Below are 19,973 nucleotides of genomic sequence, written 5' to 3'. Positions count from 1 at the left end.
TAATGATGAGATTCATTCATATGGTTTCTCTTTCTTGGAACTATGGGTTGCTCTAGGCACTTGTTCTGGTGGAAAAGTAGCCCAATTTATAAAATGAATGAAGGATTGAAAAATGGATTTGCACAAAAAATCTTTAGACAGGCCACAGGACCCAATCCTTTATTTGGGTTAGAAGCCAAATGAACAGAGCCATGACAGATTACATTCAGAATGTTCCTTATCATTTAAGTTCTGGAAGGTCATAATGACAATAAGAAGACAAAATCTCGAAGTTTGTAAATATTTGTGACATTTAGATGAGCCCATTAATAATCTGTTAATACCTTATATTCACTTCATTAGATTACTAATTATTTTGTTTTGTGTTGTTTCTTAAAGTATAATTTTTTCTTCACTTGCTTTCAGTATTAATGCATCTGTTACAGCCAGCACAGACAAAATAAAAACTAAAACAGTTATCGTGATGGAAAATGAGAAGATGTGGGTACAATTGAATGTGTTTCCTAAAAAGGTGTGCACTTTTCTGATTTCAATTAGACTTATACCTTCTGCTCTCCTATTCCATTGAAATTAGGTTTATCACATTTTGGAATCTTTTAATTCCCTACAGGTTCCTCTTATGGTGGTAATGAAAGGTATGGGGATGGAGAGTGATCAAGAAGTTATACAAATGATTGGAAGAGATCCACGATATAGTTTGTTGCTTATGCCATCAATTGAGGCAAGTGACATATCTATTTGGCTATGTCAGAATATAGAAATTCTTATGGAGATTAGAGAAGCAATGTCTTTTATAACAGTTTTCTGCTTATTGCTTACTTAAATCATTATCTTATTTTGTTGCTTATATTACTATGTTCCCCCCTCCCAAATCAGGAATGCTCAAAAAATGGTGTATATACACAGCAACAAGCACTGGAGTACCTTGACTCAAAGGTATGTTTGTGAGACTCTGCGTATTTTTTTTTTTTTTTTAAATTCTTTTTTCCCCCTCAACATATATAATTTGGACATCCTTTTAGTACATAGACTTTGATGATATTCCTCTTTTATCCAAAAAAGAAAAGAGAGAGAACCTTGATATGCACACTCTATTGTTTATTGCTGATTCTGCTAATTTCTATTGTCTGTTTAGGCAAAAAGTTCCACATATTCGAACAATCCATCTGAAAAGGTTCTTAGCTCTCTCTCTCTACATTACACACACACTGCAGTTTGTTTATATGCTATTGGTTATGCAGTAATATTTGAATTTTCCCTCCTCATTTTTCTAACTTTGTCATTTCAACCTTTTCTATATAGGAAGGAAGGGCATTTCGTATCCTGACAGATGTATTTCTGGCGCATGTGCCAGTAAGTTCTATTTGAATTTTAATTATCGCTTGATAAAGTATGTTTGTTTATGGTCATTTATTTTCATCTTGGTATAAGAACTCAATTTTTCGTAATCGGTATACCTGTTGAGTGTTGATAACCTTAATTGTGTTTCGTTATCACTCACTATTTTCTTTTACTGTCATTAGGTGCATCAAAATAATTTTAGGGCAAAATGTATATATGCTGCTGTTATGATGAGACGCATGATGGATGCAATTCTGAATAAGGATGCAATGGATGACAAGGTAATCTCTTTTTCTAATACATGACTGTGCCAGCTGATGTATCTTGAGAAAAAGACTGGGTTACGTAGTGAAAACTATTGTGAACAAGATTTTCCTATGCGATGGGAAGATTCCATATTTCATTTTTACTTAGTAGCCATAATTTTCTTAGTAGTAGCCTATCCCCATCCAGTACTGATGGAAGGTGCTTCAAATGTCTTAGAAATGAAGTAATCTCGAGCACTTCTGAGAGGATTGTGCTGTCTCTAGACAATTAGAAATTAGCTCCAACTATGTCACAAAATCACGGGAGGAATGCAAGCAAGTTTGTGATAGGAAAGCGGAGTTTTCTGACTGATTGAGAAACTGAGGTGGTCCCTACATAGAATTGTTTTGGCAGCATCTCAGATTTTAGAAAGTAGGGATTTTTTTTTTTTTTGATAAAAAGAAAAATCAAGAGATTTCCTTCTTACTGGACTACAAATCAATGAGTGGGCTATACATACTTGAAAATCTAAAGCAGAACACTAAGGAATGCAATTAAATATGCCTGATCCTATGGGTTCGGTCTGCATTCACAGTGTGTTCCTTTGGCTAGTTGGTTGACTACATAAATTTTTTCCATATGTAGGACTATGTGGGAAACAAGCGGTTGGAGTTATCTGGCCAGATAATATCTTTGCTTTTTGAGGTACTCTCTCATTTAGTTTAATAAACAATTAACTTTTATGGAGATTCTTTGCATGTTTATTATTGCATCTATGTTATTCCTTCTTTTGTAGGATCTTTTCAAGACCATGATACTTGAAGTTAGAACACATATAGACAAACTGTTGGAAAAGGCAGACAAGGCTAAGCATTTTGACATTACTAATGTAAGCGTCTTTATATTTATACTCACTAGTGGATTAATAGGCACACCCCCCTTTTCCTAAAATTCAACGTGTGCAATAATAGTGAATGTGGGATAATCAAGATGACAAATACTTTACTGTTCAATTGAAAAGTCTTGGGTTCAAGCCTTAAGAGTAACAAACTTTTTTTTTTTTTTATGTTTATATAATAATAATGATGATGGTGATGATGATGCTGATGATAGGATAGTCAAGATGACAAATACTTTACTGTTAAATTAAAAAGTCCTAGACTCCTAGGCTCAAGTCTTAAGTCTTAGGTTCAAGTCTTAAGATACATCCACTATATCCCCACTATATAGTGGGGATAGGGAGGGATTTAGTGCACAAATTCTTTTATGAAATACCCTTTTCATATATAGTGGGGATATAGTGGATGTATCTTGCAAATGTAATCAATGCATGCATAAATCAAATCCAAACTTGGTAGTATTATTCAGTAATTTTCAGGTTGTGTGGGTACAGGGTTTATAGGGTGTCCTGTTAAAATTATACGTAATCCAATACCCAAAGGCTAGAGTAAAAAATCTTTGCCATAACTTGGTCATCTACCTCTTTCATTTTCAGCAAGTGAATAATTATTGGAGACAAAAACAGTCGTGATTCGTGAGAAACTTTAACACCTTATGGAGTTGACATCAGTCAACACATTGATGAGGTTGTCATTGTGATATTTTATTCGGATTTCAGTAAGAGATGGTCAGGTTGAGAACATAAAAAATTTGATGTCATCAGAAGTTTACTCATTAATGTCATGAATCTATTATCTTTTACTGTGGTTTGTTTGTACTAAAATAAAGAGAGATACTTGACTGCTTTTACTACTTTATTTGTTTAATATTGTCTTGTTTTGCTTTGTTTAGCCAACCTGATTTTAAAATGTCTGCTATTTGAATAATTTTCTTTTTCTTTTTCTTTTTTATTTTTTTTTCCTCTCCAAACTTCCATAGTGCTTACAAGGAAAACCTACAATCACTAATGGATTGGAAAGGACTCTCTCCACTGGTAATTTTGATATTAAGAGGTTCAAAATGAAGAGGAAAGGAATGACACAGGTTGTATATTGTTTTCCCTCTTCTTCCTTCCAATTACTTGGTATTTAGTATCCAAAATGACTTGGTGTAGTGTAGTTAGTTTAGGAGGTGCCTCATTATCAGGGTGCTTGGAATTGTGTGTCAACACGAAACATTTCTATTGATGAAATTTCTCTATTTACAGGTGTTGCAAAGATTATCATTTATAAGTGCTTTGGGGCAAATGACACGAGTTTCGCCACAATTTGAGAAGTCCAGGAAAGTAAGTGGACCAAGAGCTTTGCAGCCTAGCCAGGTGAGCTGCATTCTGATTGCAAACTTTCATGATATACTATCTTTATGATTCTCAGACATTTTATTCTAAATGTTTGAAATTTTATTTACTGAAAAACTGATATCTTCTTATCTTTTCTATTTGATATAGTGGGGTATGCTTTGTCCTTGTGATACTCCTGAAGGAGAAGCTTGTGGGTTGGTGAAGAACTTGGCTTTGATGACTCATGTTACTACTGATGAAAAGGAGGCCCCCTTAATCTCTTTGGTATGTTGTGTTATATTATAGAGTATAGACTGATGGACGTTTCCTTTATTACTGATTTATTGTTTAACGAGTATGACTGTTTTGTAAATTACAAATAGATGTTTTATTAGGACTATGGGATGATTGAAGTCATCAAATTTTTAAGTGTGGCTGAAAACTATTTTAATTATATTGCACTATTGTAAGTAACCACACAATGAAGGGCAGAGAATATGTAGTGTATTATTCAACTCATTACAAAGCTGGGTCTCAGCTCTACTGCTTGAGAAGAAAAAACAAATCAGAATTAGCAAAGGGAGAAACGAGACACTGTAGCAGCCTCACTCTCCCAGCCAATTCCTACCAATTTCCTGCCTTGCTTCCACACCCTCCTCTCTGCCTATGTATACATTTTCCCCAGAATAGAAAAAAACACGCACCTGCATATTCTATTGCCAGACTAGTAGTCTCATTCCTCACTCGCCCAAGTTAGTTAGGCCTTAAGGTCCCACCCAACCCTCCTATAGTCTGATTTAGAAATCCCTAAACTGCCCCTGAAGTTCTATGCTTATAAACTTGAAGTCCATTGGGAAATTTGTCTCTAATCCTAACAACTGTATTCACTGGTCGAAGGTTGACTCCTGGAGGAAAAATTGGATCTGGCTTGGTTTTATAAGATAGAAAATAGAAAGAAAACTCCTAAGAGAATTTCAGGGACTCCCTAAATCCCCAAGTTCTTTGTCACTCTCACCCCTACTATATTCATTATTCACTCTCTGAATCTTGTGGCATCCTCCTTCCTCTGAATTACATTTTTTTTTTATCTTTTTGTTGGTAGAAAAAGAAACTCTGTGCAGATAGGGAAAAATGTGCAGAAGAGGATGACACATCCTCACATTTACAAAATCTAAGACCTAATGGGTATGACCATGTAATAAAGCTTGACACCCTTAAACATTCCATGTTCTGAGCACCACAGACGGGCTGAAAAGCTAATCCCATATCAAAGATAATTAATAGTTAAACATGAACTGTCATAAACTAGAATTCCTTTCAAACCAAATAAGCACTGCAAGGATTGCAGTTTTCCGCATAGTCTTTGCTTCGTTGTGTGTTCTAAACCTTCTGTTTAGTAGGTAGAACTGATGCAAGTTCTTGGGAAAACCCATGATTCTTGAAAGATACCAAAAATCCTGTTTCAAAGAGATCTTGCTGTAGGACAATGCTTACTAAGTTGAGCCCCTGATTTGGAATCTAAACTGCTCTTTATACTCATATCAGTGGACCAAAGAAAGAGAGCCATGAACTTCTGGACTTTGGAGCATACCACTAGTGTTAATCCTATTAAGATCAGCAATCAAAACAGTAGCGCGATCTTAGATGGAGATTCAAATTCCAAATGAGCTATCCAAGAGGAACGTATCTATCTTAATAGTGGAACTCAATTACATGGACATAATATTTGCATTTGAAAAATACACGTATCTATCTATCTAGCTTCTAGACACTTCCTTCATTCATCCTATTAGGAAAAAAAATATATTTAAAATTCTTAAATGTTAAAAAATTTTCATCATTTATGTTGATCAAGATTGAGACAGAGAGAATTGAGAAATTCACAATAATAAGTTTGAAGAGGTGGGTCTTTGCAGCTCACCCAACAAAAAATGCATCGTCGTTGCAAAGGGAGGAGGTTTTGTAGTCGCTGTTGGGAGGAGAGGTCTATCTCAGATCTGGCTGCCATGGTAATGGTGGACTTGAAGATATGGGAAGTGGTTCACAAAGATGAAGAGCTTCTTGTTGGCGCTAACAACCCCAATAAGCCAGAGTTTGGTGATAGCCTTGTAGAGAACTTGGTGGGAGCACAGGCGGGGTGATGTACGTGTTTTGGAAGGAGAGCTCGGTGTAGTTGTTTTCATTGGAGAAGTCGAGAAGTATGAAGAGAGAGAGAGATGAGATGAGAGAGAAGAATGAGAGCAAGAAATGGAGTTAGGGCTTATGGAGGAAGATTGGAAATTGATTTTTGATTTATTTAGAAAAAATTAGAAACAAATTTGTGTGGAAAGTTGCTGTTGTAGTCACTGCCTTGCTTTGGTTTATGCCTTTGTCTACTGTGGTTTGTGTTTTATGTTTGAAGTTTGAAGCCAGAATAGGAGAAGACATGTGTCCCTCAGTGAGTAGGTGCTGCAGTGACATTGTTTGGGCGGGATCACAGTGGACCTCGTCCACTGGACTGCATGTGTTTTATATTTTTAGATATCCGAAGCTATTTCAATATTGTTTATACTTCTGCAACCAATATTTGAGTCCTGTTCACCGGCAATCTCATTGGCATCAAAACTTCAAAGCCTATAGCAGCAATGTGCTTTCTTGTAGATTCGAGTGAAACAATATGGCCATCGCTCAATGTTAATAGAAGTTAGAACTACACTTATTATGAGTGGTTCCCTCCAGTTTTCTACCTGTACTCTGTGGTCTCATGTGTTGGTTTGTTTTCTCTTCTGTACATTTGGGCAAATCTGGAGATGGTTATGGTTGGCGCATTGATATTTGTCTTATTGAATGTTTGGCCTGTTTACTGTATGTTGCATCACATATATATAATGTAGTGTTCATTATTTCCATGACAGTGTTACTCTTTGGGTGTTGAAGACATGGAGCAGCTCTCTGGTGAGGAGCTTCATGCACCAGATTCCTTTCTAGTTATTTTTAATGGTTTGATTCTTGGGAAGCATAGGAGGCCACAGGTATTGGTTTGTGTGTGTCTTTCGTTAATTATGCAATACATTGCAAATATGCACTCATTTTTAAAATCCATAGCTTGACTTTTCCTCCCTCATTGTTAAAGCATTTTGCTACTGCAATGCGAAAGTTGAGGAGAGCTGGTAAAATGGGTGAGTTTGTGAGCATCTATGTCAATGAAAAGCAGGTGAGTTGTCCTCTTATAATGGATGCCCCCTCCACCTTTCATTTTCTTGCCCTTTTTAAAAAAAAAATTTAATTTTTGAATTCATAACCTCATGCAAACTATAGAAACCAGTATTTGAATTTATGTCCTCATGACATGTTGTACTGCCTTTGTTTTAAGATATAACTTTAGTTTTATGGTTACAAGTTTAGTAGTCCTTATAAGTATACATATTATGTCCATGATTGTGGTTTTGAATTGGTTCTTAGCATATTTCTGAGAATTGGTTGTAGCTTAAAAATAGGCTGCAAGAAATCAGTCAAAAACTGATAAAACAGGTCAACAACCGGTGAACTGGTTGAACCGGTTAAACACATGTTTAACCGGTTCAAAAAATTGATAAAACACAAATCCGTCTTCCAAGAAAATATGTTTTATGCATGGATTTATTATTTTAGGTTATTATTATTTCTGGTTAAACTTCAAATTTCACCAGTTCAATGACTGGTTTTCAGAATTTGGCTTTTAGCCTTTTGCATCAAATCAGAGTTGATGCATGAACATGCTTATGGTTCCAATCTGGTCGGAGTTGCATGTTTTTCCTTCTGTCTGCATTTTATGATTCGATTTAATTATTCTATCTAAACAAGTGTTTTGGTTCTGAGTTAAATTAATGGTAAAAAGACATGTCTCCAGCATTGTGTGTACATAGCTTCTGATGGTGGTAGAGTTTGTCGTCCCCTTGTTATTGCTGACAAGGGAATATCAAGAGTCAAAGATGATCATATGGAAGAGTTGAAGGTAAGCATATCATTTGCTTTTATTGTGGAAATGAAAGGAGAAAAGTTGCTTATGAAAATTCAATTATCATGCTTGTTCAGGATGGAATGCGCACATTTGATGATTTCTTAAGAGATGGATTGATTGAATATCTTGATGTCAACGAGGAAAACAATGCTTTGGTTTGTTCTGCTCTAATTATTTCTAGCTAGGTTTTTCTTCAAAGTCATTCCTGACAAGTAAATATGCCAATTGCCTTATTTCCTTTTCTTTTAAGATTGCTTTATATGAAGGAGATGCCACACCAGATACTACTCATATTGAGATTGAACCTTTCACCATTTTGGGAGTTTGTGCGGGACTAATTCCATATCCTCATCATAATCAGTCACCAAGGAACACGTATCAGGTTGGTTCCCTAATCTCACCTTGCCTTCTCTCTTCCAATCTTTGTAGGTGTCAGAGAAGGTGACAAATATGTAAATAAAAATTATTCTTCTCATGTTCTGATATCTGTATATGCTGATTTTATTTTTGTGGTCACTGAGTGTAGTGTGCTATGGGGAAGCAAGCCATGGGAAATATAGCATACAACCAGGTACGCAACTTTTTGAAGGTTAATTGACATGAGCTCAGCAATGCATGGATTATATTTCAAAGTTTGTTGAATACTAATTTAATGGAATTCTTTTATTTGAACAAATCTAATTTTTAATAGCTTTATTCCTTAACTAGTGTATCAATATTCACTCTCTCAATTATTAAATGTGTATAAAAGTAATAAAATGGAATTAGTTGAGATGACAAGTTGTTTATAATTTAACTAAGAGGTCTTGGGTTTAGGTCTTAGAAATAGCGAAGAATTTTTTTTATGGATTGTATATAATGAAGGCCATTTTAGCAAAGAAAGTTATGCACCAACCCTTTCCATATCCCTATTATATATATAGTACAGATATAGTATAGACATAGATGCCTCTATACAAGTAGAGACATGCAAATTAGTACATGCGATGTGGATCGTGCTCCAAAATTTTAAATATTAGCAGTGCCTAGGAGTATTTTACAACATGCACCAATGTGAAGGAAATATTCTCCAGAAGTGTATGGAAAGAGTTATGATCATGTAGTCTTAAATCTTACCCTGTAAATCAAATGCACAGAGATGTTTCTTTGGCTTGCCTCCACAGGAAGCTGCTTGCAATTGAAGACTAGCTGATATGCAAGTCCATTTATACTTTACCAGTATACTTTATGTTGACTAATTTGATTATAGCGAGACTGGATTTGGTTAGAATGATTTTATGCTTTGTGGTTGTAGAGCCTGAGTGCTTGTTTAGTTGTAAATCAAGCTAAAAGCCTTTATGGTTACATGTGGCCATGTTGGTTTTAGGAATGTGTTTGATCTTGAAAAATATTTGGCATGAAGACTGAGGGCTTGATACTATTTCCTATGTTTTTATTATTGCGCATTGTGTAGTTTTACTGCTGCAATCAGCAGTTTTTATTACTATCATAGATAGAGCAGGGTTGACCAAGGTATAGGAGCTTGCATACTGGGTGCATAATAATGCAGTTTAAATCTTTATTTTTGTAGCTATGCCGGATGGACACCTTGCTTTATTTGCTGGTTTATCCTCAGCGGCCTTTGCTGACAACAAAGTCAATTGAGCTGGTTAGTATTACATTGTTTCATTATATGATTGCTTATGAGTTGAGGTTGTTAATAATATTTGTTCTTAGGTTGGATATGATAAGCTCGGAGCAGGTCAAAACGCTACGGTAGCTGTGATGAGTTACAGTGGTTATGATATAGAGGATGCCATTGTGATGAACAAGTCATCTCTTGATCGTGGCTTTGGTCGTTGTATTGTTATGAAAAAGTATGCAATTTTATTTGGGGTTTTGCTTCTGGTTGCTTTATATTTCATGGTCAGGATTTTTAAGGTAGCAGTGTTGTGTTTTAATGTTTCTTGATGGATAGGTATACTGTCATCTGCCAGAAGTATGCCAATGGCACATCTGATCGAATACTTAGGCCCAATAGAGCTGATAGTTCATCACGTCAGCAGGTTATATGTTTTCTTATTAATTGATCAATTGATTTTACAGTTTTTATTTGCTTAGTAGTCACTATACATATAATCAAGAAGTATTGTTGCTTATTTGCATTGCCTTGTGATACGACCCCTAGCTAGCAGAATTAGGGATCTTTATTGATGAACAGGGGTTGAAAATCACAATCCCCTAGGAATCAATACACGGGAGGAACTACCTCCTCTAGAGAGAATACCTCTCCATAGTTCTAACAAAATAACCAGAAAAGAAAAGCCTAATCCCTTCTAGACACAACACACTATTTATAGGTAGGTAGAAACCCCACTAACTAACTAATTGTCAGCTCTAGTAACTCTCCTGTAGGCTAAGCCAAGCTCAAAATGCCCAGCAATCAACAAGTGAACAGCAACTCAGGCTACTTACCTCTTCTTTTGTAAACTAAACCAAACCTGTTAGACGCCATCCTATCACCTACCTTGCTGACATTTTATGGAATACTTTGTATCTTTGGCTACTATTGAGTGTGCCTTGCAACCATAGACCAGTTTCTCTTGTTTGCTGGTTTTGGTGGTAGTGCAACTCTCACCTTCAATGATGGTTTTTCACAAAAGCGAGTTTTATAGTGTAGGATTAGAAGTTTGACTTCTATTTGGAGTAAAGTGGATCTTTCAGGGATTGGAAAGCTATGTTTTATAGATAATGCTCTGTTTTTCTTGCTTTTGCTTCTGTAAAGAGGATTTCTTTTCTTCTCATCTTGTATTAACCATCAGTTTGTCTTAATTGGATTCTTTTCTTTCTGAAAAAGCTCTTATGATCTCTCTATTTGTTTATTTTGTTTGTTTTTTTTTATCTTTCACCCCATCCAAGAAAAGCTAACTGACTTGTTTGTCATTCTTTTCTTTGAATTTTGTTTTAATCGAAAGGGAAAAAATGTGGTGAAATGTTTTTACTCCTTTTGTGATTGTTGTATAAAATCGGAGTTATTTAATGGTCAGGAAATTTTATTCTTCTATTTGTCTTGTCCTAGTTTGATTTTTTTAGTTCCTGAAAATATGTTTTTCAAATGTCATTTGATGTTTTCAAGCTTCCTTCAGATACTTGATGATGATGGACTTGCTGCACCAGGGGAAATTATTAAGCCAAATGACATCTATGTCAATAGGCAATCACCAATTGATACTAGAAGTAACATTATTGGGTCTGCAGCAAATTTGCCTGATAGGTTTGGTTTTTACTTTTCATATTTTGATTTAGTTGAGTGGGTTTCTCTAGAAATATGTGGTTCAACCTTTTTCTTATATGTTATTCTTATATCCAGTAAATATCGATCTTCTGCGCAATCGTTTAAGGGTCATGGAGGGGAAGTGGTTGACAGGGTGGTTCTTTGCTCGGACAAGAATAACAACATGTGTATCAAATTTATAATCCGTCACAATCGTAGGCCTGAGGTAAAGTCTTGGTTGGTTCATTGTGAATGTTAAGTATCTTACATGGTTTGAGGTAGTGTAGCTAACTCTTTGTTGGAATATGTTGCCTTAGCTTGGTGATAAATTTAGTAGCAGACATGGTCAAAAGGGTGTTTGTGGAACAATTGTCCAGCAGGAAGATTTTCCATTTTCTGAGAAAGGCATTTGTCCTGATCTGATAATGAATCCTCATGGTTTCCCAAGGTAATACAAATTATTTGTATGTCGAACTATTTTTCAATATGCTTCGTTGTTCTCTTATTTGCATTATCACTTTTAAATGAGTTATGCTATTCATGGTTTACTTTGTGTTCAACATTTTCTGTCTTTCCTACTCGTAAAATTTTTATTAGGTGAAACATATGAAGGATTCTTAAACTCAAAACATGAAGCAGGGTCTCTGAATAACAAAATAGATGGTGGATTCTAGACTAAAACTTTGTCATCTTCACCATGCTAATAACGTTTTGACATTTATGTTGTACATGGCATGGCTATTTTTCTAATACGTATGTGAACTCATTAGCATGTTGAGCTATTAATCAAATATAGTTATGAATGAGTTCTGTAAAAAAAAGGAAAAGGTTAACATCTGTTAGTATTACTCATTAATGTGTACTATCATACACATTCTGTGTCAACACTATTACAACAAATGCAGAGAATATAAGGATATGTTGAATTCTTTTAGCTCAATTATAAAGTATAGTTTTCCAATCCTTACACCAAATAAATGCCACACATCTAATCGTGTCTTGTAAAACTTGCTTGTCAAGAAAAATTGTGATAGAAAAGTGCTACCAAGCTTGAGTGAAAGTTTTAGTGGACAACTATTTGATCTGCAGTGTTGGATGGATTGAATCTTGGGTGGTAAAAACCTAACGAGAGAATGTATTTGGGGAAGCTAATAAATGATTATGCCATAATCAATTTGTTTGAGGCTTTACTTGAAAAGTAGTTTTAAAATAATGTGTTTTGTTTAGATTCTATGAAGGGTTAAGTTAGGCCTGCGACAACAACTGTAAGACTTCGTCGCATCCCAATGCTTGGACATGACGCAATGACATCCTTAATCCCTGTAGCCGACCCCAAGGAAAAGAGGCTTTTGTTAACAACTACTTGTATAGTACCCATAGGACGTTCATTATCAAAATTATTTTCTGAAGTAATTTTTATTGTTTTGTTTAAATTAATAAAATAAATAAAAATACTTTTTTCCTCCAATGGTTATACACAAAACCAACATGTAGAAAAATGAGGGAAACAAGAGTGTTCAAAGAAATTGTGATGAGAGAGAAGTTTCTTTGAGAGAAAATATTTTAACTAAACTGTGACAGGTAACGTGGGAGAGCTAGGCGGGAGAATGAAAATTGTGAGAACAGTTAGGGATGATATAGCTTTAGCATAGAAAGGGATTACAAGCTAATGCCTGAGTAATGCTCCAATTGGTGCTTTTTGTATCTCTGTTCTAAATATATATTGATGTATTGAAGGTCCAATGAGAAGAATGGACTAGATAGAGGAAAATCTAACGGGTATAGGTAGAAGGATATAGCGAAAACTTTAGATGATAGCATAGAGGAGTTAAATTTAAATTACTAGCCTATTGGCGTGGTTTATGATGCACTACATAGTCAACAGGAAAAAAGGCTGCTTCTTCGAGTGGTTGGGTAAGATTTTTTTATTAGGGCCACATCACTTTTTGTTATTGGGGTTGTGGAAAGTCAATGAGATTTGAGAAGTCACTGAAATATGATGTGGATGCAAATATATGCTGCTTTGCATGTTTCTCTGCACAAAATTATTGTACTTTAACTGTCAGGTGGTAACATTTAGTATTGAGTTTCATTGGTAAAAAGACATGTTCGTTTTGAATGTTTAGCATTAAAATATTTTTTTTTGGATCAAGCTCTTCTAAAGTGAGGGAGTTGGTAAAATGAGAGTCTAATCACCTTTGAATCAAGGTAGTGGGACTCGCATATAATAGAAGTTACAAATTTAATGGTGATTAATCCCTTACGTTATTACTTTACAATTCGCCTCACTTTAGAGGATCTTTTTCCCATTTTTTTGGGATGTAATTAAATGGATAAACAACAATGCATTTTACCTGACGCGAACTAATAATTTTTCATATTATCAGTCGTATGACAGTTGGAAAGATGATTGAGCTTCTTGGAGGCAAGGCAGGGGTTTCATGTGGCAAGTTTCATTATGGAAGTGCTTTTGGAGAAAGAAGTGGTCATGCAGACAAGGTTGAAACTATAAGGTATCTTATTTGTCTCCGGTGTGACATTCTTTATATTGACTTACCTGTATTTATGTTCTTATGGTTTTATTCATCTGGCAGTGAGACACTAGTGAAGCATGGCTTCAATTACAGTGGAAAGGACTTCATTTATTCAGGTTTTCTTTTCCTCTTACAGTTATTAATTCAGATTTGTTTATGGAAATTTTTTCTAAAATATTTTGGGAATGAAATGATCACGTCTCGCCACTATGCATGCATGTATATATGATGACATGGTCAGGTCTCTAGTCAGTTCATGTGGGTATATGAAATATAAGTACGATCAACAGAACTAAACTGTGTCTATATCCCATGTCGTAGAGTCAGCTAATAAAGATTCAGAAACATATTTCATGGGCAATCAATTGAATAAAAGCAACCCATCTTCCCTTATCAGTTATCGGCATGAGTTTTTGGTTATTTATAGAATTGTTAGGCATTTGGTTGACGATGTCCTAAAGGTTGTTACCGTACCCAGGTGGGAAAGTTTTGTTCTATGATTTAGTTTTGGCTGTTGCTTGGTGTTAGCAAAGTGCATGCTTTTAATGGAACCTCTTTGCATTTGCATATTGCACTGATGAATTATTTCGTGCTCCGCTTTTTGGGTTGTTATTCCAGCAATATAGTTTAACATTCCTTTGTTCATGTATACAAGTGGCATCCACATTCTCCTTTTTGATTTCAGGTATCACAGGCTGCCCATTGCAAGCATATATATTTATGGGTCCAATTTACTATCAGAAGTTAAAACATATGGTGAGTGAAGTCTTTTTAATATGATTTTCTATTTGTGTTGATTACTAGAAGGGGTACCATAATTTTGGCTTTTATAGTCTTCCTATATAGGCACCAACCATAATTTCGGTTTCAGTTGACTATTCAAAAAATATTGTAATGTTCATGGTTGAATGATATTTTTCTATTAGATTTAACTTGCTCGTATATTCATGTCATAAGTTCATAAGCAAATGCTTTGTCTATGACCAGGTGCTCGACAAGATGCATGCTCGAGGCAATGGCCCTCGCGTTATGCTTACTAGACAGCCTACAGAAGGGAAAGCTAGAAATGGAGGTTTTCATTTTAGACACTCTTCATTTGTTGTTGAATTTATATAGAATAGTAAAAGTTAATATGGAACACTGCTGTTTTCCCACTCCTCTTGGGGGCAATAGTTTACAACTTTTATTTGTCATTTTTTTTTGGTGGTCATGTATGTTCTGTTCAGCAGCATTCTTAATAGTTTGTCAATTTATAGCCTAAGCATTATTTAATTATTAAAGTATTTTTCAAATTAGCCTACCAGGCCAACAAATTACCCTAAAGTGTATATTCATTTTGGTCCTTGAAGTTATATGAATGCCTTGCTTTAGTGTATTATATTGGAAAAAGTGATTCCGACCAGTTCTTTTTGGTGATTAAAGTTAGTCGCTAGGAAACATCACCTTAAGGGATAAACTGAGTCGGTTTCCAATTTCAGAGATAACAAACCCAAGGGATTAAAATGAATGTCCATTCATTCCAAATACCGAGTTGCAATATATTTCATCACGGTATTTATTCTAGATTTGGATTGGCAGAACCTAACCTTTTTCCTGGTAACTAATTTATAGATATATGTTATAGAGTGGTTAAATGATAACAACTCCTTATGTTCAGGTCTACGTGTTGGAGAAATGGAGCGTGATTGCTTAATTGCATATGGTGCTAGTATGTTGATTTATGAGCGACTCATGTTATCTAGTGATCCTTTCGAAGTTCAGGTAAATAATTTAGACTTTTATGTTGATTGCATTCATTGCATTCATTACAGTATTGTATGCATTTCAAGTACAGAATAATTTATAGTAATATTAAAAGGTCAAATGAGGGTTTTCTGCAGAGTGCAGATAACCAAGTCCCAATACGCATACTATTTTATCATTTTGGATAAAGTAAACCCCCTTTCCAGGTTAAACAATTTATGTGCAAGACTTTATATTGAAGTTGCTGAATTCTGTTTTAATTCTGGCAAACAAGGATTTCCTGCATGGATTAGATTGAAGCTCTTCCATGAAATCTATTGATATTTGCATAATAAATCTAAAAATTCTCTCATTCAAATCTTTCCTCAACCTTCAAAGCCTCATATCATACTGGTTTGGTTATGTATTATACTTTACAATGACGGAGAAAAGCTCTTTGGAATGGGGTAAAGAGAAAAGTGGAAATATTGGAAGTAACGGTCAAGACATTTCTTTGATGCAGAGGTTAAAATTTGAGAAAAAAAAAGTTAGCCGTAAAGTGAAAAATCACTTCACTTCAAATTTCAAGATCACTTATAATTAAAATTCAGGTATTTTGAGGATTACACAATGTCTGCCCAATTTTTTAAAAGTCTTGTTTATATTCAAACCACCAAAACCACCAATGGCAGTACTCTATCATGTTTATCTCAAGAGGCTATGTAGTACCTATACTTCAAAATACTCACCGTATCTATATCCATTATGCATCATGTCGGATGCTATACACATACTTTCATCTACTTTTAATTATATTTTAGAAAATCTTTCTTTAAGTTTTTAAACTTTTCATATGTATAAAATTAGAAATTTCATAACATTAAATAGAATGACTAACTTTTAGTTTGTGTATGTTAATCTATGTTAATATAAATTCATAACTCCTTTCTTTTAACTTAAGCTTTATGTTTTTTCTTAATTTTATAGTACTTTTCACATACTATTATATAGTCTGACTCCACAAAGCATGGACTTTTAGCTGGCCTCGCCACACCAGTGCCCTATGTTTAATGCAATTACATACTTCCTTTATTCCAGAATATCTATTATTTGAAATTCTGTATAATGGCAACTCAGTCTATTTGGAAATAATTTGTATTTAGATATAGAGTTTTTAATGCACCAAAATTTTGAAGTGATAGGTATTTGAAGCAAGGAAGTATCTTTTATATGCGTAGTCTCTTTTTTTGTGTTTAATAAATATATTATTTTTATATTTGATTTTAATTCTTGTATTGATTGTGCCGTGTCCTATACTTTTACAAAATTGCCGAGTCCCCTTATCCGTGTTGTATCATATGTGTCGCTTGTCGATTCCATGCTTCCTACATATCTAGCTTGCCCACTACTGTAACAATTCATCATCTCTGCAATATTAAGCAAAATCAATTTTGACGAAATAGTTATTGTCTGGAATAAAGTGTTCAAACATGAAACCAAAGACACTTTTTATTTTTTGTTCGCATGGTACATTAAAAGTTAAAACCGTTATATTCTTTACAATCAAGTTGACTCATGATACTTTCATTTCTACACAGGTCTGCAGAGAATGCGGTTTGTTAGGATATTACAACCATAAGCTGAAAACTGGCATTTGTTCATCTTGTAAAAATGGAGATAAGATTTCTACCATGAAGCTACCATATGCATGCAAGCTCTTGATTCAGGTATGATATGCTCTTCTCGATAACTTCAATTTATATATTCTGGAAGTTCAGTTATCTGATTGAGATCCTATTCATTTATATGAAAAATTATTGTACCAACTGATAAGTGATCAACTCCTTTGTGTCTCCATTTATATGAAGTTGATTAATCTATCAATTATTTATTTTGAGCAAGAATTAATCCTATTTCACTGTTAAGTTAGAAAATGATAGATCTTACTAACCATTCCAAGAATAGAAAAATGCTTTGAAAAGAATCAATTTTATTACTGTATGGAGTTATTAGAACAAGGATAGATGCATTTAGTTCCAAAATAGTTTCATATCTATGTGCATTTTAATCTAGGAAATGAAATTTCTCATTTTCTCTATTACACATTACACTGAAAATAGCACAAACCGAGATCTTGATAATAACGAATTAATTTGAGATGGTTTCAGCTTTCAGCAGCCAGTGAAAGAGGGACATTGCATTGATCTAATGTGGTGCAAATAAGCACTTTAGTTGCTTCTCTTATACTTATTTTGAGAATCTAGAAGGAATAGAAGGAAAAAACTGCAAAGTGGAATCATTGGAATTTGGAAATGGCTATATTTAGCCATATTAGTCTGCTTCCTCAGAACTCAAGCAAACAAAAATAAAATAACCAAGCGTTTACCAGTGTGTGGGGCTGTTATGCGAATCAAAGTATTAAACTAGAATAGTCAAGTGTATATGAAATTTTAAATTGGTCTATTATTTGAATTGAAAAGATCATGCCCATCGGCTTTTAAAATTGCTGTTTGTTGATTGATTTTTGATTTGGTTCTCAAAATTTTCAGGAACTCCAATCAATGAATATTGTTCCTCGCTTGAAATTGGCAGAAGCGTAAAGTCTTTTCAGATAAAGTTGAGAGGAAAACTGATTTGCTGCTTGGGACAAATCAAAGGCAAAACGTTGCCATTGACTACCAACTATTCCTTCTTTGTATAGGCGTTAGGCACAAGTGATTTGCAAAGCTGAAGATTAGTTTTCTTTTTATATTTCTAGGTGTTTTCTGTCTTTGTCAAAGGTAGTTATCGACGGTTAAGGAAACTCCTTTTTCATGATGTGGTTTCTGAGAGTAGAACAAACTCTTAAACATACCAATCAAAGCAGCACATCAACCAATGAGCATCTGAATGTACATAAACTTCATGTTATTAGAAATAGAGTGATGTTAACACTTCATAGAATAACGAAAGTGTTACAAGCTTCGAAGACTCCAGGTTGTAATTTGCATGAACTTGGTATATAATATGAGACGTCGAAAATAAAATAGGACTGCAATAAAACTAGCAGAAACAAAGGAAAAGTAAATTTGACAATTAAAGAAATCCTACTCATCAGTGTTATCAGAATCGTAACGAACAAGAAAATGGGTGAACCTATCGTTTTTGCATTTTCAAATTCGTTGAAAACTGGCTGGTTTAACGTGAACCACGTGATAAAAAGAGCTCGAGTGATTCACAGCACATTAATTCTCTTGTTCTAAGTTCGGCACTTCGGCCATCATTCTTTTTTTCGTTGGAGCATTATAAACACCTTTTTCTATTGTGAAAAAATATAGGTAACCAGCATTTTTTCCTGCTAACTATCTTCACTCCAAAAAAGATGATTTAATTAACAAAATGCTTTACCATTATGGTAAATCAGCGTTTTGTTAATTTAAATCAGTGTATTATGGTTAGTATTTTGTTCACTAAATTACCTTTTTTGAAAGAATGTTAGAGGATTAGCAGAATTTCTTATTTTTTTTTTAGGATAAACTATTAAAAATAAATTCGAATAATTTTGTTGCTGATGAAAATGCACCAAAATTTTGTTATTGACAAAAAATATTCTCAAATAATTTAAAAACGCGACAAAAATATCTAACATTAAATACGTATTTTTCAAAAAATAATTTAGAGATTGAATTTTGATGCGATTTATTGCAAGTATGATTAGAAAAATGAGATATTATTATTCTTAAAATTTAGTGATTTTTTTGTTAAGTATATATATTTTTGTGATTTTTTAAAAGTATTATTGGTTGTTGACAAAAATTACAAAAACAATATATACTTAGTGAAAAATAACTAAATTTTGAGGATAAAAATATTTCGTTTTTCTAATCATACTTGCAAAAAATTGTATCAAAATTCAATCACTAAATCATTTTTTGATAATACATTTTTAATGTTGAGTATTTTTGTCACGTTTTTAAATTATTTCAGGACATTTTTGTCGATAACAAAATTTGAGTACATTTTTATCAGCGACAAAATTATTCGGGTGCATTTTTTGGTGGTTTACCCATTTTTTACTAGCAATGTTTAAAACTGTAGGTTAAAAGTTAAAAGTATGCTTATGGAGTTATTAGACTAAGAATTAAGCTAATAACTAAAAATATTAGTCAAAAATAATAAATTTTGTTGGTGGTATTAGTTATCTAAACTTTTTCTTTCACATATAATACCATAATTTCCTAGACAATAGTCCTTGGCCTAAAGAATTTGAATTCTCTAAATTTTAAATTTTTATTTGAGAAGATAAAGTGTGATTTCTCATTCTTAAATAATTTTTTTTCATATTTTTTTTATTCTACTTATAAAATAAATAATAAAAACTCATATTTTATTCTCTAAAATAAAAATTCAAAATTGAAAGAATCCAAATCCTAATTAGATGTGGCATATTTGAACAAGATGAAATCCATCCAAAGTCCAAACTATGTTGTGTAACAAATAATGGGTTTTAGCTACGTATTTCATATTTTGAATACGTAATCTAATCTTATTGATTAGTCGTAGATTCAAATCTAATCTTATTGTTTACTTTATGGGCAATGTTATAGGTAAAGAAATGCGTTGGCGATTATAGCTGATGGACACGTGTTCGTGTTGGCGCTACACGCGCTGACCGAATATGACGCTTTGCAGTGATTGCAG

At 33.9% G+C, this 19,973-nt stretch overlaps 1 protein-coding gene across 3 annotated transcripts in view; it reads left to right on the top strand.

Moving 5' to 3' along the window:
* Positions 1–18,264, top strand: part of LOC107630358 (DNA-directed RNA polymerase III subunit 2) — a 22,371-nt gene extending 4,107 nt beyond the window's left edge. The window contains exons 10-39 of one of the 3 annotated variants that reach the window (XM_021118791.1): positions 406–511; positions 611–721; positions 877–936; positions 1,136–1,174; positions 1,303–1,353; positions 1,524–1,622; positions 2,233–2,292; positions 2,384–2,476; positions 3,466–3,570; positions 3,734–3,844; positions 3,974–4,090; positions 6,700–6,816; positions 6,918–6,998; positions 7,662–7,778; positions 7,859–7,939; positions 8,035–8,166; positions 8,311–8,355; positions 9,355–9,432; positions 9,501–9,640; positions 9,742–9,829; positions 10,910–11,037; positions 11,134–11,263; positions 11,355–11,485; positions 13,425–13,550; positions 13,632–13,687; positions 14,257–14,327; positions 14,559–14,643; positions 15,229–15,332; positions 16,892–17,020; positions 17,843–18,264. In XM_021118791.1, coding sequence (XP_020974450.1) covers positions 406–511; positions 611–721; positions 877–936; positions 1,136–1,174; positions 1,303–1,353; positions 1,524–1,622; positions 2,233–2,292; positions 2,384–2,476; positions 3,466–3,570; positions 3,734–3,844; positions 3,974–4,090; positions 6,700–6,816; positions 6,918–6,998; positions 7,662–7,778; positions 7,859–7,939; positions 8,035–8,166; positions 8,311–8,355; positions 9,355–9,432; positions 9,501–9,640; positions 9,742–9,829; positions 10,910–11,037; positions 11,134–11,263; positions 11,355–11,485; positions 13,425–13,550; positions 13,632–13,687; positions 14,257–14,327; positions 14,559–14,643; positions 15,229–15,332; positions 16,892–17,020; positions 17,843–17,893 — 2,842 coding nt within the window. In that variant the 3' untranslated portion in view covers positions 17,894–18,264. The remainder of the gene's footprint in view (positions 1–405; positions 512–610; positions 722–876; positions 937–1,135; positions 1,175–1,302; positions 1,354–1,523; positions 1,623–2,232; positions 2,293–2,383; positions 2,477–3,465; positions 3,571–3,733; positions 3,845–3,973; positions 4,091–6,699; positions 6,817–6,917; positions 6,999–7,661; positions 7,779–7,858; positions 7,940–8,034; positions 8,167–8,310; positions 8,356–9,354; positions 9,433–9,500; positions 9,641–9,741; positions 9,830–10,909; positions 11,038–11,133; positions 11,264–11,354; positions 11,486–13,424; positions 13,551–13,631; positions 13,688–14,256; positions 14,328–14,558; positions 14,644–15,228; positions 15,333–16,891; positions 17,021–17,842) is intronic. The other 2 variants (XM_016333461.2, XM_021118792.1) reach the window with 2 other exon arrangements.

This window comes from Arachis ipaensis, chromosome B03, assembly GCF_000816755.2.
Source record: "Arachis ipaensis cultivar K30076 chromosome B03, Araip1.1, whole genome shotgun sequence".
In the NCBI taxonomy this organism is placed as follows: domain Eukaryota; kingdom Viridiplantae; phylum Streptophyta; class Magnoliopsida; order Fabales; family Fabaceae; genus Arachis; species Arachis ipaensis.
The sequence above is the reverse complement of the archived record's forward strand: the minus strand, read 5'-3'. Positions and strand labels throughout refer to the sequence as shown.